Below are 15,542 nucleotides of genomic sequence, written 5' to 3'. Positions count from 1 at the left end.
ATATTGTTCACTCAGTATGTTTTACTCGATATTTCTAATCAGGATACACAAGTTTTTATTCCTATTTTTAGATATTTTAACTTTTAAAAAAAGTAGCTAAGCCTTTAAATTTGGCAGAAAGTTTCTATTTTAAAAACAATTAAATAGCCCTGGCCAGTATGTCTCAGTTGGTTGAGCATCCTCCTGTGTACCAAATGGTTATAGGTTCAATTCCTGGTCAGGGCACATACCCATAGTGTAGGTTTGGTCCTCGTTGGAGTGTAACCAGTTTATCTCTCACATTGATGTTTTTCTCTCCCTCTTTCTTCATCTCTCTCTTAAAAATAAATAAAAACATATTTTTAAAAATCTATACTAATAAAAGGATAATATGCTAATTAGACCGGGTCAACTGGACATCTTATGGATGTCCGACTTCCTTCCGGACAAAGCCATGGTGGCAGGGGCTGAGGCAGAGGTGGTTAGGGGCGATCAGGCCGGCAGGGGAGCAAGCAGTTAGGGGCGAGATCAGGCCAGTGTGAGGGAGCGAGCAGTTAGGGGGTGATCAGGCTGGCAGGGGAGGACAGTTGGGGGCAATCAAGCCAGCAGGGGAGTGGTTAGGAGGCGATCAGGCTGGCAGGCAGGTGAGTGGTTAGGAGCCAGCAGTTCCAGATTGTGAGAGGGATGTTCAACTGCTGGTTTAGGCCCGATCCTGCAGGCCTAACATCCTCCGCAGTTGGACATCCCCCGAGGGGTCCCAGATTGGAGAGGGTGCAGGCCAGGCTGAGGGACACCCCTCCCCCCTGCATGAATTTCATGCCCCGGGCCTCTAGTGAATAAATAAAAACAATCAAACAAACAAAAAACCCCACCACTAATTAGGTGGTTGCTATGCAATGTTTTTATTTTATTCCTGTTTATTTTATTCCAGTGTTTTAATTTTTAAAATGTTTTAAAGCTTGTCAACTACTTAGCTTTAGTAATCATTTATTTAGCCAATTGGTTGAGTCTAAAACAACGCATTTCTGTTTCTTTCCATTTGGAAAGTGTATAATTTTAGTGCACTTTTATTTCAAAGTCTGAGATAGCAAAGTTAAGAAGCAGATGACAATGATTTTCTAGTAATTTGATGTGTCAGGGTACATAAGCTTCCTGAACCTTAGGTTTATCAACCAGTAAATGGATAAAATAACTCTTACTGTGCAAGCTCACCATCAATAACAAATATGAGAGGTTATTCCTAGTTTCTGGCCTAAGCTACTCTTAATACAACCAATAATTTTGAGTCTACAAGTAGTAAAGTCCAACACCACCTCCAAAAATAACTAACTTATCTCAGCATAATTTAAAAATGACTAGGCTTTTATTTATTTTTAATAGCAACATAATAATTGTTCCTTAATTTTCTCATTGGGTACTTTCAAGGGGGAGAGTTGGGAAGGGAGCAAGAGAGAATATATAGAGAGAAATGAGCCAATTTTATAGGGCCTGTCCCTGAGTTGGAATTCTTCACCTCACCATGGCTTGTTCAGATAAGAGTAGGAAGACATTCTTTCCACAGGGGTCATCAATCCCTAAAAATACACAGAACTTTCACTGTGTCAGTGCAATGACTGAACATAAAAATAAATTCCTTGTTTTTAATAAGACTTATTAGAGAATATCAGTATTATCATCACCATCTTCTTCATCACTCTTACTATTGATCTTACTAATAGTAGCTAATATTAATTGAAATCTTATCTTGAGAGTGCGCCAAATATTCCAGGTGCTGGCTAAGCATTTCTTTTTTGGCATTATCTCATCTAATCCATTTAGCCCACACTCTTTATTATTTATTTTCAACCCATTGATGAGAATGGCAGAGGGGTTAAGTGACTTGCCCAGGGCCTCATAGTAAGTGACAGACCTGGGATTGATTCCCATATCTGTTTGAATAAAGGTCCTGTGCTCATGTAGCCTTTGAATTATAATAGTTCAGCAGCCAGTTCCCCATCCCTATGCCATTTATAGAATGATCAGCAGCACTGGTTTGGTTAAGGGTTCAGATACTTTGACATGTAGTTGGAGTTAGGAGGCAGCGGGGTGGCAGTTCAACCCAAGGCTAGATTAACATTAGAAATAAAACCAACCAACAAACAAAACATACTGGGTAAGTGACTTTTTTAGAATTGTTAGTTCCAGTTCATGGAGTAAACAATGTTCCTAGGTTGTAAAAAAAAAGAACATTCTAGAAATAGGTTTATTAAAATTAGTTGATACTTTGCAGTATTTTAAATGGTTTTGCAGAGCAAGTCAGATAATGGTTCTCTCTCATTTCTTACTAAAAATGAGCATATTACAAATTGCCTAGTTTGGATAATAGAAATATTTTATATTCTGCATACATCTTATAAGAATAATTACATGTGTCACAAAAAGCAATTTTAAGGAGTTCTGTGTTGAAGAATTTTGTTTGACTTCTTTTAAGTAAACTGAAGAAGAATGAAAAAAAAACACCTCTTAAAGTACTTCGGTCACACCTTTATTTTTTTGTAACTTAAATTTGTGTAAGAATAATAATACATAAAAGAAAAAGTCTTTAAAAACACATTTGATTAACATTTCTTTTATAATACAAGTACTGACTATAATGATAAATTACACATACCTATATATCCACATTTTAATTTTTCAATAGCAGAAACATTCCTAACAATTTATCTCTTGAGTATAATTACTGAAGTTGTTTTTGGAGCCATATAGTTTATTTAGTTTCTGAATATGGAATTTCAGACTGCTTCAAACATCAATGGCTGACAGGCCTTGGGAAGAAGGAGTTTGCAGAAGTGCCAACTAGATGTTATTATAAGATACACATTCCCAGGAGCAGCAGCATTAGCAAACAGGCAGGAATAGACTAATGCACGTTATGTTCCAGCATTATCGCTCAGCTGCCAACGCTGATCACAGGGAACAGGTTCTTTTGCAGAAAAGTGCTTTGAAGCATGAAGAATTCTTTGAAGAAGAACAGATGCCCAAAGGCAGTACCCATGCGCATCAACCATAGTACAAAAACAAAAACAAAAAACACCCTAAAGTATAAACCAAGATTTTTACACCGAAGAAACATAGTTATAATTTCTTGCTCTTGAGAGCCATTATTGAAATATGTAAGTTATTTTGGGTCAAGGAAAATCTGCTGATCCCTCCATATACTGACTTCTGTGAGTGCCCATCTTGAGTTCTATTCTCCAAGACAGTGGGACAGATTAAAAGTCTGATGACAAAGTCCGCTGGGTAACATACCGTCTTGGATAAGCCTTGTTTAAATTCCATTCTATGAAATATTATACCCACTAGAATATGAGCTCTATGAGGTGACAGATTTTTTAAAGCATTTTGCTCATTGCTATAGCCCCAGCACCTATGGTACTTGGCACTTAGTAGGTACAAAATAAATATTTTTAATAAATTCATAACAAAATGAATTTCTTTTTTATTCATAACAAAATGCAAGCAGAAAATACTAAAATAAAGATCATGTTAAGGCAATAGTTTGGTCTTAAAGCCATGGGCACTGAAATATGTACTGAACATCTTTCACAGAATTTTGCCCCAACCAGGGCCTTAGCCAAGCAGCAAATTATCTGACCCAGAACATTTTACTCCACACTCTATGTCACTTGCTTATATCATGAGCAATGATATAAAGTGGAAAATGTGAAAGGCCCAAATAATTTACTTTAAGAAAGAAATATAAAGCTCTCTCCTATCACAGCTCATCACTTAATAATGTAACGTCATAGGAACCAGGAACATCTCACCTCACAACTCACATGCCTGTATACTTTACCCCATCATGCCTGGGGTATTCTGGAACAAGGTATGAAACCTTGCTTACTTCAATTTTTTTATTCTCTTGTAACAACATCTGTTGGTCCTTTCACTGCTAGAATTTAAGAGACATTCTGAGGAATTTGACAAGGATCCAAGAAATATCTGCCCTTACCCAGAAACTGGGGAGAGACCTTTATCTCCTGGAGCCAGCCCAGTTCAGATGTAATCGCCTTCAGGAGCCTGACTGACTCCTTCCAAGCTCCCTTAATCATTCTCCTCTCTGATCTCATAATACCTTCCACCTCTTTTTTTCTATGCTTTTATCTTTATTGCTGAAAGTATAATAGAGGTCCCTCCTTTCCCCCCTCACTGACCCCCTCCACCTGCTCCTGCCCCCTCCCCAGGGCTTCAGCCCCTTTAAGAGAACCAAATTGAATAGAGATGATCAGTGAGTAGCCATTCCTCCCACTAAACTGTAAGCTTCCTAAGGGGTCATGTCATTTCTCCTTAGCATTTGTCACCGTGGGGAGCACAGTGCCTAGGATATAGTAGGTGCCAAGTCAATGTTTGCTGAGCTCCCTGCTCCCTATGTTCTGCAATTATCATCTTGAATGCTGTATGTGAAAGTAGAATATTGTTGCTAGAAATGTTCCTCTAATACAATTGAAAGCACTATGTAAAAACCATAATTTGATATTCTGTTTGATAGAGGATGTTATTTCTGCTTTAAGAAACTATTGTCCACAACCCCATGATGCACTAAAATTAGGATCTCTGTTCCAGGTTTCAGAAACCCAAATGGCAAGTCAAATGAGGAATTTATTATAAAGATAACATGTCTCATAGAGGCCACAGACAGGAACAGAATGAGGCTAAACTTTGGGAATACATGTACTAGGGACTCAGACTCTCAGGAAAGTTGAATCTTATATCTCTGGTCTCTCTAATCAGCTTCCTTTGCTTTTCTGATCCACATGAGGAAAAACATGACTGCCCATAGCTTTGAAATGGGAATGACTCCAATTGGCCCAACTTCATTAAGTATTCCCCTTCTACCAGCCAAATGCTGGAAGTGGGGTCAAAAATATGGGCAGGTTGTTGGGCAGACAATCCCATAGGTATGTCTACCACACTTCCAAGTTCTTAGTTTCTAAGGAAAACATCTGGTCAGAATGGACTATCTCAAATTTAATAATGGTAGTCCCTATAAAATATAAAGTTTTTCAAAGCGTAATATTCAAATGTATTTCTCTTAATAATACCTGGTACCAATAGAAAATTCCTGAGTATATATGTGTTTTCTTTGTTTTAAAAATAAATTAATTTTATTATTTGATAATATTGACAATTTATATCCAAGTTCATTTAATATATGCAAAACAATTATAAATACATTTTGAAAAGATACGAAAATCCTCATTTCTTTCTTGACATCAGACCTACCGATTTTCAAAAGACACCATAAACATCTTAGGGTCAAAACAAAATCCCCCAGTCTGAATTGTCTTGAGAGATTCCTTTGGTCAACCAATATCAGTTCAGGAAAGAAGAAACATTTACGCCTTCTTTTTTGTTTTAAATGCTCAAACAAGCATTGTTTCAAGTGTTCTCAGTATCAAAGAAGACTGAGAAAGAGAAAGGGCATGAAATGAGTCCAGAAGACTTGAAAAGAAAACATATACAACATAAATCAGCTGTATACAATCTTGTTGTAAGAATGTCTAAGTCAGGAGAAAAAAATAGAATTAGAGACATCAGTTGTTGACTTAGCTCTCATTGATATTTGAGCTAAGTCTGTATTACATAGAAGCACAGCCTCAGTCTCTCCCCAAACACGATGTGTAATAGAAAGTGATATACAGCTTCACCTTTTCTCCCAATTCCCCACTTCACTTTATGCATGGCGTCTACCCTGTGAATAAAATTTACAAAGATTCTGGAAAAGGAGCTGCTGGGATGACAGGTGCAACAGCCAAAGTGCAGCAATTTGGGGACATCCTCCATCTGTTTTTATAAAAGATCCAGCCTGTCAGTGTTGAAACTTCCATATTCTATGGAATGTTGGTTACATGTAGATTTTGCTTCTTCAGTTGCAAAGAGTCCTTATTAAATTTACTAGGGAGTTAAAGGAGCATTTGGGAAGATGGTGTCAGGTAATAGTTGTATACACGGGATTTCATTGCAACAGCATTCCACTGAGAGCAATCATAGGTACTGCTTATTAGAAGGACAAAAACGAGCATACGGTCACAACCAGCTTCTGCCTGGGCTCTGCTATGCTGCCACTGACCATTATCCTGGGGATAACTAGATCTTCCAGTGCTATTGTTGATACTTCAGTGAACTTAACTGGGGCTTAATGACTGCCAGGCACTTCCTGTCCATAGCTCTACGCATTCTACTAGCTAGGGGGCAAATCTGTTTGCTTTACTAACCTAAAGTTTATTCATGTCTCTAAGCATTTATAAAGGAGCAAAGGAACATAATAAAAGTCAATGCTGCAGAAAGCTTCTGCAGAAAAATAGCCCCAGTATCTCAGAGTCATGACAAAGCACAGTTCAGTAGAAAATGTTGGGTTATCTAGTGAGTTAGGTTGTACCAAGTGTGAGGAGCAAAAATGATGGTTCAGAGCACAAACGTTGAATGGGGTAAATCTTGGTTCCAGTTTCAGCTCCACCAATTCCTAACTCTGAAAATCTGGGTTAGATTATTTAACTTCTTTGGGTCTGTTTCCGTATATGGGAAATAAGGATTGTAATAGATATCTCAGAGATTCTTGCAAGGATTCAAGGAAATAACATATTTCAAACTCCCAGCACATGGTAAGTGTTGGATAAATGGCGGATGTATTAATGCAACATCTAGGATCTAGAGTCCTTCCTACTTCTTTTTCTTATTTAACTGGCAATCCTGGTGACAAATCCTGGATTAAGTGGAAGTATAATAATATTCCCTTCTTAACTGGGTACTTTTTCCCAATTATTAAACGATAATAAAATTTATTATTATAATAAAAACAACAGTAAACAACACAAACTGTTACAAACAAAAGTAAATAACATTATTTAAAATTCATTTTGTTAGCTGTTTTCCTGAGACACATTCTGTCTATTTTCAGTTGAGCATTTTGTAGCTTGCGACCAGCCTGGAGGTACCTTCATAGACTGTAGGAAACAAAAAAGAGCAAGCGTTTAAAAGAAAAATGTACTATGAATACCACCTCCCTTTTTTTTATATGGCCATAATTTTTGTTTTCAATTCATTAGTGTTATCCTGGTAATACGTTCAGAGAACATTGTAATTTCTTGAGAAGCATCTACTGTACCCCATTAATCTGGGAGTTTCTGGGAAAGGAGATTCTTTGTGATGCTGGGAGATCTATGGAAAGTCACTGTCTCTCTCTTGCTTAAAGTGAACAAGAAAGCACGTGTCCCTGATTGCTACTGGCATTGGAGGAAGTAATCAAGGATGAAGCCACCTCTTTATTTTATTTTTTTTAAAATATATTTTATTGATTTTTTTACAGAGAGGAAGGGAGAGGGATAGAGAGTTAGAAACATCGATGAGAGAGAAACATCGATCAGCTGCCTCCTGCACACTCCCTACTGGGGATATGCCCACAACCAAGGTACATGCCCTTGATCGGAATCAAACCTGGGACCCTTCAGTCCACAGGCCGACGCTCTATTCACTGAGCCAAACCAGTTAGGGCAAAGCCACCTCTTTAGACAGTGAGCAGAAAGAGAGAAATCATGTTTCCCTGCGTGGGAGTCTCTGGATTGTCAGTTCATGTGCGCCAAACACTCCTTCGTTTTAAACCAGCTTGGTTGTGTTTGGCACTATCACAGCCAAACCGACCTGGTGACTGTTGTTTGCCCCCTCAGAGCCCTTCTCTGCCTGCTGTGCCCTCCAGGGGGCTGACTCTAGAGATTGCATCACAAGGACTCTCTTGCCTTTCTGGTTCTTCTTGGGTTTAGCGAGTGGAAGGCTACTGCTGAAGATCTGAAGGCAGAAGGAGAGAAAGTTTGGGTGTTTTTCTCCATTTCCTGCCCCCCTCCTTGTTTAGGTTACAGCAGTGGCTATTTCCTTCCATAGCAACAGCTCCTGCCTGGTGGGCCCTCCACCTCTCAGGGCCAAGAGAACACAACTCCAGCCCTCGTGAGCATGGGAGGGGTACAGCCTCCTGCCATTGTGAGATTCTGGAGCCTCCATGTTCCTGTGAGTTTCCTCAACTCTACTCCCACCCCCCACCCCTACCCCAGTCCCTTCATCAAAATCTTTTTATTGGCTCTAGCTGGTTTGGCTCAGTGGACAGAGCATCGGCCTGTGGACTGAAGGGTCCCTAGTTTGATTCCGGTCAAGGGCACATGCCTGGGTTGTGGGCTCAATCTCCAGTAGGAGGCAGCTAATCAATGATTCTCTCTCATTATTGATGTCTCTATTTCTCTCTCCCTCTCCCTTCCTCTCTGAAATCACTAAAAATATATTTTTAAAAATCTCTTTATTGGACCATCCCAGAGGATTTGTGATTCCTACTGGGAAACTAATTGATACAACATTTAAAGAGCACAGGATGTTGTTTGGCATGTGGTAAATGCTCAATAAATGAAGTTATTAATAGAACATTACTATTGTTATTTCCTCTCAATGTGAGATGTCTCTCTACCTGTTCTTTGTGTCCAAAAATGAGGAAGAAAAAAATATAAAATAACTACACAACTATGTAAAATTAGAAAACCGCCCAGCCGGCATGGCTCAGTGGTTGAGCATCCACCTTTGAACCTGGAGACCATGGTTGAGTTTTGGTCAGGGCACATGCTCAGGTTGTGGGCTCGATCTCTAGAAGGGGACGTGCAGGAGGCAGCCGATCAATGATTCTCTCCAGTCATTGATGTTTCTATCTCTCTCCCTCTCCCTTTCTCTCTGCAATCAATAAAAATCTATTTTTAAAAATTAAAAAAACAATTGATCTGGGTACCTTAGAAAAAGTATATGAAAGTCCTCTCCCCACATGCATGCATCTCTGTGATAACATGTGAGAGAAAGATATGAGAACATTTTATTTGACTTCAGAGTCTATGAAAAATTCTATTTATTTTTAGATGTTTTTAAACATAATCAAACTCCAATCAATGATTTATTAGATGCAATTAAAGCCCCATTTTCCCAGATAAATGCCACCTGAATAGTTTCCCATCTACCAAATTTATCACACTCACCATTAAGCAATACTAGTCTCTTGAATATCTTCATTTACAGGAGTTATATCTTTACCAAGATTTGGCATATCTTCTTTCTTTTTCCTTCGAAGGGGACTTGGAAAATGGTGTTAGAAATTAGCATGGGCCTGTTAGTTCATGCGAAGACAAAATTAATCATCAAGAAAGCCTATGATTTTATTTCTACACTTGTTAAGAGTGCATAGGTTCCGTTATTTTCCTTAAATATTTGAGGTTTTCTCTTAAATCATCTCTCTCCCTAGGCTCTGTTGATCGCTACAATAAGCAACAGTGGGATAGAGTATGGCTATAGACAGAAAGAATATGGCACCTGAGTGTTGATGCAGTTTGGTTAGCACAAGAACATTTTCTAAAACAAGTCATTTTACAAAATAGATGGATACAGCATTATTTAGTGTATATATAAGATATAATACACATTGGAAACAAATGTAAGAAAACCAAGAGCACTTTTGGAATGTTAATTAAGTTACCAGATACATTAGAAATCTGGACTGTAATCCTATTTTTTTAAAAGTATAATTCAAAATTAATGTGATAAAATAGGCCACTTCTGAGCTCTGTCCAACAGATACTCTGTCCTGAACCTGGCATTATAAAAGCTCCTTTTGCTATAAAGTAGGTAAAATAAAAAATAAAAAATAGTTTTCAATTTTATAGCTAGAAAGAATCCTACAGATTATCTGGTTTAGTCCTCTAATTTTACAGAAAATACAATTAAAGGCTTCAGATGTTATAAGAAAGTTCTCCAAAGTTTCAAAGATACTCAATGGCAGAGCTGGAACAAAAATAAAAGTCACCCTGGAGCTCTGCTTGTGTTTCTCATCCCTGATGGCTGTGAAGAAAAGGATCATGAGACGCCCTCTTCTGGTCTAGACCGCAGACCAGAAGTAATTGCAGCAGTTTAGGAGGCTGCACTAGTTTCTCAAGACAGAAAGATAGCACTGGAAGGGAAGACTTTTTAGCATACCACCTGGGAGTTCTAGTCTAACAAACCATTTGATGGGTTTCCAAAAGTAACTATCTTAAGTAATATACCAAGCCACACTCTCTCAGACAAAAGCAAGGTGTTTCTTGAGTGCCAAAGTTGTGGCATATAATGAAAAGTAAAAGAGAAGAACAAGAGTGTGATTATCTTTCATAAATTAAATTCATTATTTTGATGTGGGGAAAAATGTTTTGTTCATTTACACTGAGTGGCCAGATTATTATGACCACCCCATCAGTACTTCATTGACACTTCCAAAAAATTGAATATTGAAAACTTCCTAAGCAAATACTCTCAAGGTTTTATTATTATTATTATTATTATTTGCATAACTAATTCACTTCATTGTACTGAGGGGGTGGGTATAATAATCTGGCCGGTCATAATAACCTGGCCACTCAGTGTATTTCAATCTTTCAAAGTTAGTTTGTCATGGTGCAGTTTGAGAAAAGGAGTCTAATTTAGCCCAACAAACTCACATAAAATATGATGAACTTTAGGACTAAATAATAGTTTTCTTTAAATTAGGAAATTTATACAAATTTGATTTTAAACTATAATAATTGTGCTCGGTAAAATGACAAATAGCGTGGGTTTTGTTATAAATAGTTTAAATAAATGATGGCAAACCTGGAAAGTGATTTATTTAAATCAAAGGAAAAACAAAAAAAAAGTTAGGAAGGAGGGAAGGAAGGAAAGAATCAGGAAGATACAGTTTCTCAGATTTATTTTAAATTAAAAATACTTACTGACAGCATGTGCAGACACCAATCACCAAAATGATCAATGTCACCATAACTGCTGTCAAACAAATCACCAGAATCTGTCCTGTGTCTCCTCTCAGGTAAAAAAAGTCAACTCTCTCACATCTCGCCCCAGCATAGCCATCATCACAGCTGTTAAAACAAAACAAGAACACAAGAAGGTGAAAATGGGAGTTTTCTGAATCTCTACTATTTCTTTTATGAAGAAACAAACACTGTTTTCATTCCTTGGAATTAATATGGGACACAATTCCTTTAAAATGTTAAATAGCTGTACACCACTATGTTCATGAGCAATTTCTCTTTTCTTTGCTTTGCTGAAAATCTGTCATCAGTTGAACAATATTAACACAATGTATAACATAAATAAATAGGGATGTTGACAATTAACTAAACTTTAGTTTGGAATTTTAGATTTTGCATTTGAATAAAGAAAATGATGAAATTCCCTCCACAACATTCCCAAGCTCTTAAATACCTACATGACAACGGTTTCCCATTTCATCGCAGGGTAATAGGAACAATTTCAGTGTGCCCAGGTTCTCTTAATATAATTTATTTAAAAATTATATTGTTTCATATAATCAAAAATGGTAATGTGCATGAAAGTTCATAGAAATCTACCTACATATAGAAGTTCCATAAATATTATTCAACAGAATTCCTCTCTCTCTGTGACTTCCACCCATCAGTTCTAGTTCTATTGCTTGCATGCGTCACAGATTAGGTACTGCTCTTCTATTGCTCTTCTAGTCACCAACTATACTCCAAATAGGTCATTATCCTCTCTGGTTCCTGGTTTCTGGTTCCTTTATCTGATCTTCTAAGGCCACATTCTCAGATCTGGTCATAATTCCCTCTACTCTCTTCCAAATGGCCTCTCTTTCTCCATGGCCTAATAAAGTGCAGTGACCAGAAATCAACAAGTTTTCCCAGTGGAGTTATCACTCCCCTCATTCTCTCAGCTCTCTATCAATACAGTCCTAGGATTCACCTGACCTCAGCGGAGGCCCCAAGTCTGAGTTACAGTTAGGGGTGTATTTGACCACGCCAAGGCTTGTCTGAGCAACACTCAAGAAGCTCCAGGCTCAGTGATTTGGAGACTATTCCTGGTATTCTCTGAAGAGTGCCTGTGCTTCAAAGGTATTTAAGAAGTTTGAGGACATTTGAAACTGAAATTATATGTTGTAACATCAATTACTTTCCCCCTTTTCTCCTTAGACTCATTCAAAATGCAGAGATGTTGGTCATAATTATATACATCTGAAAAGGGGGAAATTATGCTTCTTGAAAAGACTTCTGTACAACCTCTTTTTGTTTTATTTGCTTTGCTTGATTTAGTTTTAATTTTGTAAAAAGAGATGAATTGCCAGGCTGTTCTATGATTTATGTTTGACCAAAAAGTCAAGGCAGTTAATTCCCACAAATAAGGAGATTCCCTAAATGCCAAGATTGCAGCTGATACAATGCTACAAAAATTAAACAAAACAAAACAAAAAAACAAGCTTGGCTGGAGTGGCTCAGTTGGTTGAGCATCATCCTATGCACTGAAAGGTTGCTGGTTCCATTCTTGGTCAAGGCACACACCTGGGTTGCAGGTTCCATCCTCATTTGGATGATCATAGAAAGCAACCAATGGGTTAATCTCTCTCTCTCTCTCTTTCTCTCTCTCTCTCCCCCTTCCCTCCCCTCCCCCCTTCCTCTCTGTGAGGATGTCCTCAGGTGAAGATTGAAAACAACAACACAAAAACAAGCGCAATCTCAACCCTGAGTTGAAAGGTGAGGCTCAATGCAGGCACAGGAGAAAGACAATGCCATCTACTGCACAAGGACCCCAGGACCTATGAGAGAAAACTGCTTCCTTCAAGAGAATTGGGTATCTTTGTTGCAAGGTTAAAATCATGGAAAGAAAGCTTAGAAATATCTCAAAACATCAAAAAAATCTCTTGTACATGGGCCTGGAACTGGGGGGTAAAATCACTTTTAATTGCATATGTGGGATGAAGGTTTTTAAGAGTCTTTTTTTAAAGGTCATAATTAAAATCTTACAAATATAGTCTCTTCTAATTAGCTTAAATGTTTCTCTAACAAATTCACTAAAGGTGGCATTTTTAAACAAAAACTTTGCCTGTAAAATACACAGCAATTACTTAATGCTCTTTAGAATGCTTTTCTAATTATGAACTTCAGATCCTGCGGTGTAATCACACTTTGGTTGAATTTCTCAGTGAGCAGTAGCCCTCCCTAAAAGTTATAACCCAGTGAACCATGCTAGAAGGTGAAACCTTCACCAGTGATAGTGGCTCTCATGTTATTTCACTTCTCATCAAACCAATAATAACCTACGTGCTGGTGTTCATTTTAATAGGTGAAAACGAGGCAAAGGGTACAAGATTCCAGTAGATGTTTATTAAATGCTGAATAACTAAACAAATGAGATTTAATAACCATGAAATAAAATTTTAAATAATTTTTAAAGATGCCCATGACCCTTGAGGACTCTGCAAAGTCAGATTGGGAATCACTTTTCTGGAATAATCACCAGACACAAATCTAAGAGATTTAGAAGTATTAACTCAATTGATTCTTTTTTTAAACACATTTTTTATTGATTTCAGAAGGAAGAGAGAGGGAGGGAGAGAGGCAGAAACATCAATGACGAGAGATAATCCTGGATTGGCTGCCTCTGGCATGTGCCCTGACTGGGAATCGAACCTCAATCTCCTAGTTCATAGGTCAATGCTCAACCACTGAGCCACACTGGCCGGGCTCAATTGATTCTTAAAAACAACCTTTGCAGTAGTTGTTATTATTAACCCATTTTACAGACGGAGTAACTCAGCTATAGAGAAATTGAGCGAGTGGGGCTGGGGCTCAAATGCAGGAAGTTGCCTACCAAGTTAATGCCCAACCCCATGTAATTCTGCTTAAATGAAATGTGCTGCATAAATAAATAAAAATTATGTATCTGGAAACAAATTATCTCCATTCCAAGAATCTCCAGAAGAGACTGATAGAGGGTTGAAGTTCTTTGAAGTTCTTTGAAGCACTGTGGTATTTATGTAAAAACAGGAATCCACAAACGCCTGTGAGCTCAAGCAAAAGGAGATATTTCTGGTTCCCAGAATAGCATAGGCACCAGGGGCCGGACAGTTTTGCCTGAATCCATGTAAGTTACCCAAAAGGTCAGGCCTAGGTTCAATATTTCTCACTCATCTCATGGTACAATTTATGAAACATTTACTCTGTGCTAGGTACCATAATACATATTTTTATTAAGGTTTATTTTGCTTAGTTCTCAACACTTCAGAGGGAGATATTATTATTCCATCTTACAGATGATAAAACTGAGAATTGGGAAAGATAACTGATCCATTGTTAAACTTGCTTATTATTGATGGAAACAAAATTTTAACTTAGGTCTATTTGATTCCAAAATCTGTGTCCTGCCCCATATGCTTTTCCATCTCCTATTGATTCAGTATCATTTTACCCCTAAGAAGGTGTTCCTGGTTCAGATTAAGGCCTTGGTTTGTGTTTTTTTATATGTTTTTAATATTGATTTTTTTAGAGAGAGAGGAAGGGCGAAGGATATATAGAGAGAAAGATGAATCAGCTACTTCCTGCATGCCCCCTACTGGGCATTACCCCTAAGAAGGTGTTCCTGGTTCAGATTAAGGCCTTGGTTTGTGTGTTTTTTTATATGTTTTTTAAATTGATTTTTTTAGAGAGAGAGGAAGGGCAAAGGATATATAGAGAGAGAAAGATGAATCAGCTACTTCCTGCATGCCCCCTACTGGGCATTGAAGCCACAATAAGGGCATGTACTCTGACCAGGAATTGAGTAGGTGACCTCCTGGTTGTGGGTCAATGCTCAACGACTGAGCCACATCACCCGGGCAAGGCCTTGGTTTTGACACTTAGCAGAGCATTAGATGGATTATGATAGAGGGACTCAGTCACTAATTCATCAGTCATTTCTTCAGCACCTAGTAAAATCTAGGTGTGATGCTTGGCACTGGAACACAAAAAGCAATAAGCCATGAGCCCTGCCTTCTAGGTGTTCACAGTCACAGAAGTGACATTTACAGAAACCATTTATGCTCCAGGGGGAAAGAGTTTTTATAGAAGTGGGACTAGATCCCAGAGAAAGGGCATCTAGCCAACACCTGAATGTGTCTGAGAAGAGGGAAGATAATGCAGGGGTCCAGGAAGAGCTGATGTTTGAGTTGCATGTAAAACACCAGTGAGAATGAACTTTGCAGATTCTGAGAAGAGCTTGTGTGATATACATGCAAAGGAATGCAGGATTGTAGAGGAACATTTGACTCTATCATGGAGATGTGGTTAGGAAGTTAAAGCGGGATCAGAGGAGCTTTGGAGGCTGAGGAAATGAGTGGGCAGAAGAGAGCATGCTGTGTGTTGATTGATCTTAGGGAGCAGATTACCCACTGTGGTTTTCATTTTAGAAGGCAGCAATACTACAGAGCAATAAATGTACAGACATAGAGATCAGTTAGAAAAATGTAGTGCATTAATGAGCATTAATATTTAAAAGACTCAATATATTCTCCCAAACCAATGAGCAATTAAATGGAATTGAAAAAAAAATCAGCACTTCCCCAACACACACACACACACACACACACACACACACACACACACATTTTTCTTATTCCCTTTCCCCTCTAATTATTATCCTTATATATTTATTTTTTAAATTAAATTTAAATATAATTAAATTTTGAAGAA

General features: G+C 37.9%; 1 protein-coding gene across 1 annotated transcript in view; it reads right to left on the bottom strand.

Moving 5' to 3' along the window:
* Nucleotides 1-4,153: 4,153 nt before the first annotated feature.
* The window catches only part of BTC (betacellulin), a 43,016-nt gene continuing 31,627 nt past the window's right edge, over nt 4,154-15,542 (bottom strand). Inside the window, exons 4-6 of the mRNA XM_005856618.2 lie at nt 10,776-10,922; nt 9,018-9,113; nt 4,154-6,962 (exon numbers count right to left, since the gene is read on the bottom strand). Of these exons, the coding sequence (XP_005856680.1) occupies nt 9,020-9,113; nt 10,776-10,922 (241 nt within the window). The 3' untranslated portion in view covers nt 4,154-6,962; nt 9,018-9,019. The remainder of the gene's footprint in view (nt 6,963-9,017; nt 9,114-10,775; nt 10,923-15,542) is intronic.

The sequence above is a fragment of the Myotis brandtii genome, unplaced genomic scaffold (assembly GCF_000412655.1).
Source record: "Myotis brandtii unplaced genomic scaffold, ASM41265v1 scaffold1038, whole genome shotgun sequence".
NCBI lineage: Eukaryota > Metazoa > Chordata > Mammalia > Chiroptera > Vespertilionidae > Myotis > Myotis brandtii.
The sequence above is the reverse complement of the archived record's forward strand: the minus strand, read 5'-3'. Positions and strand labels throughout refer to the sequence as shown.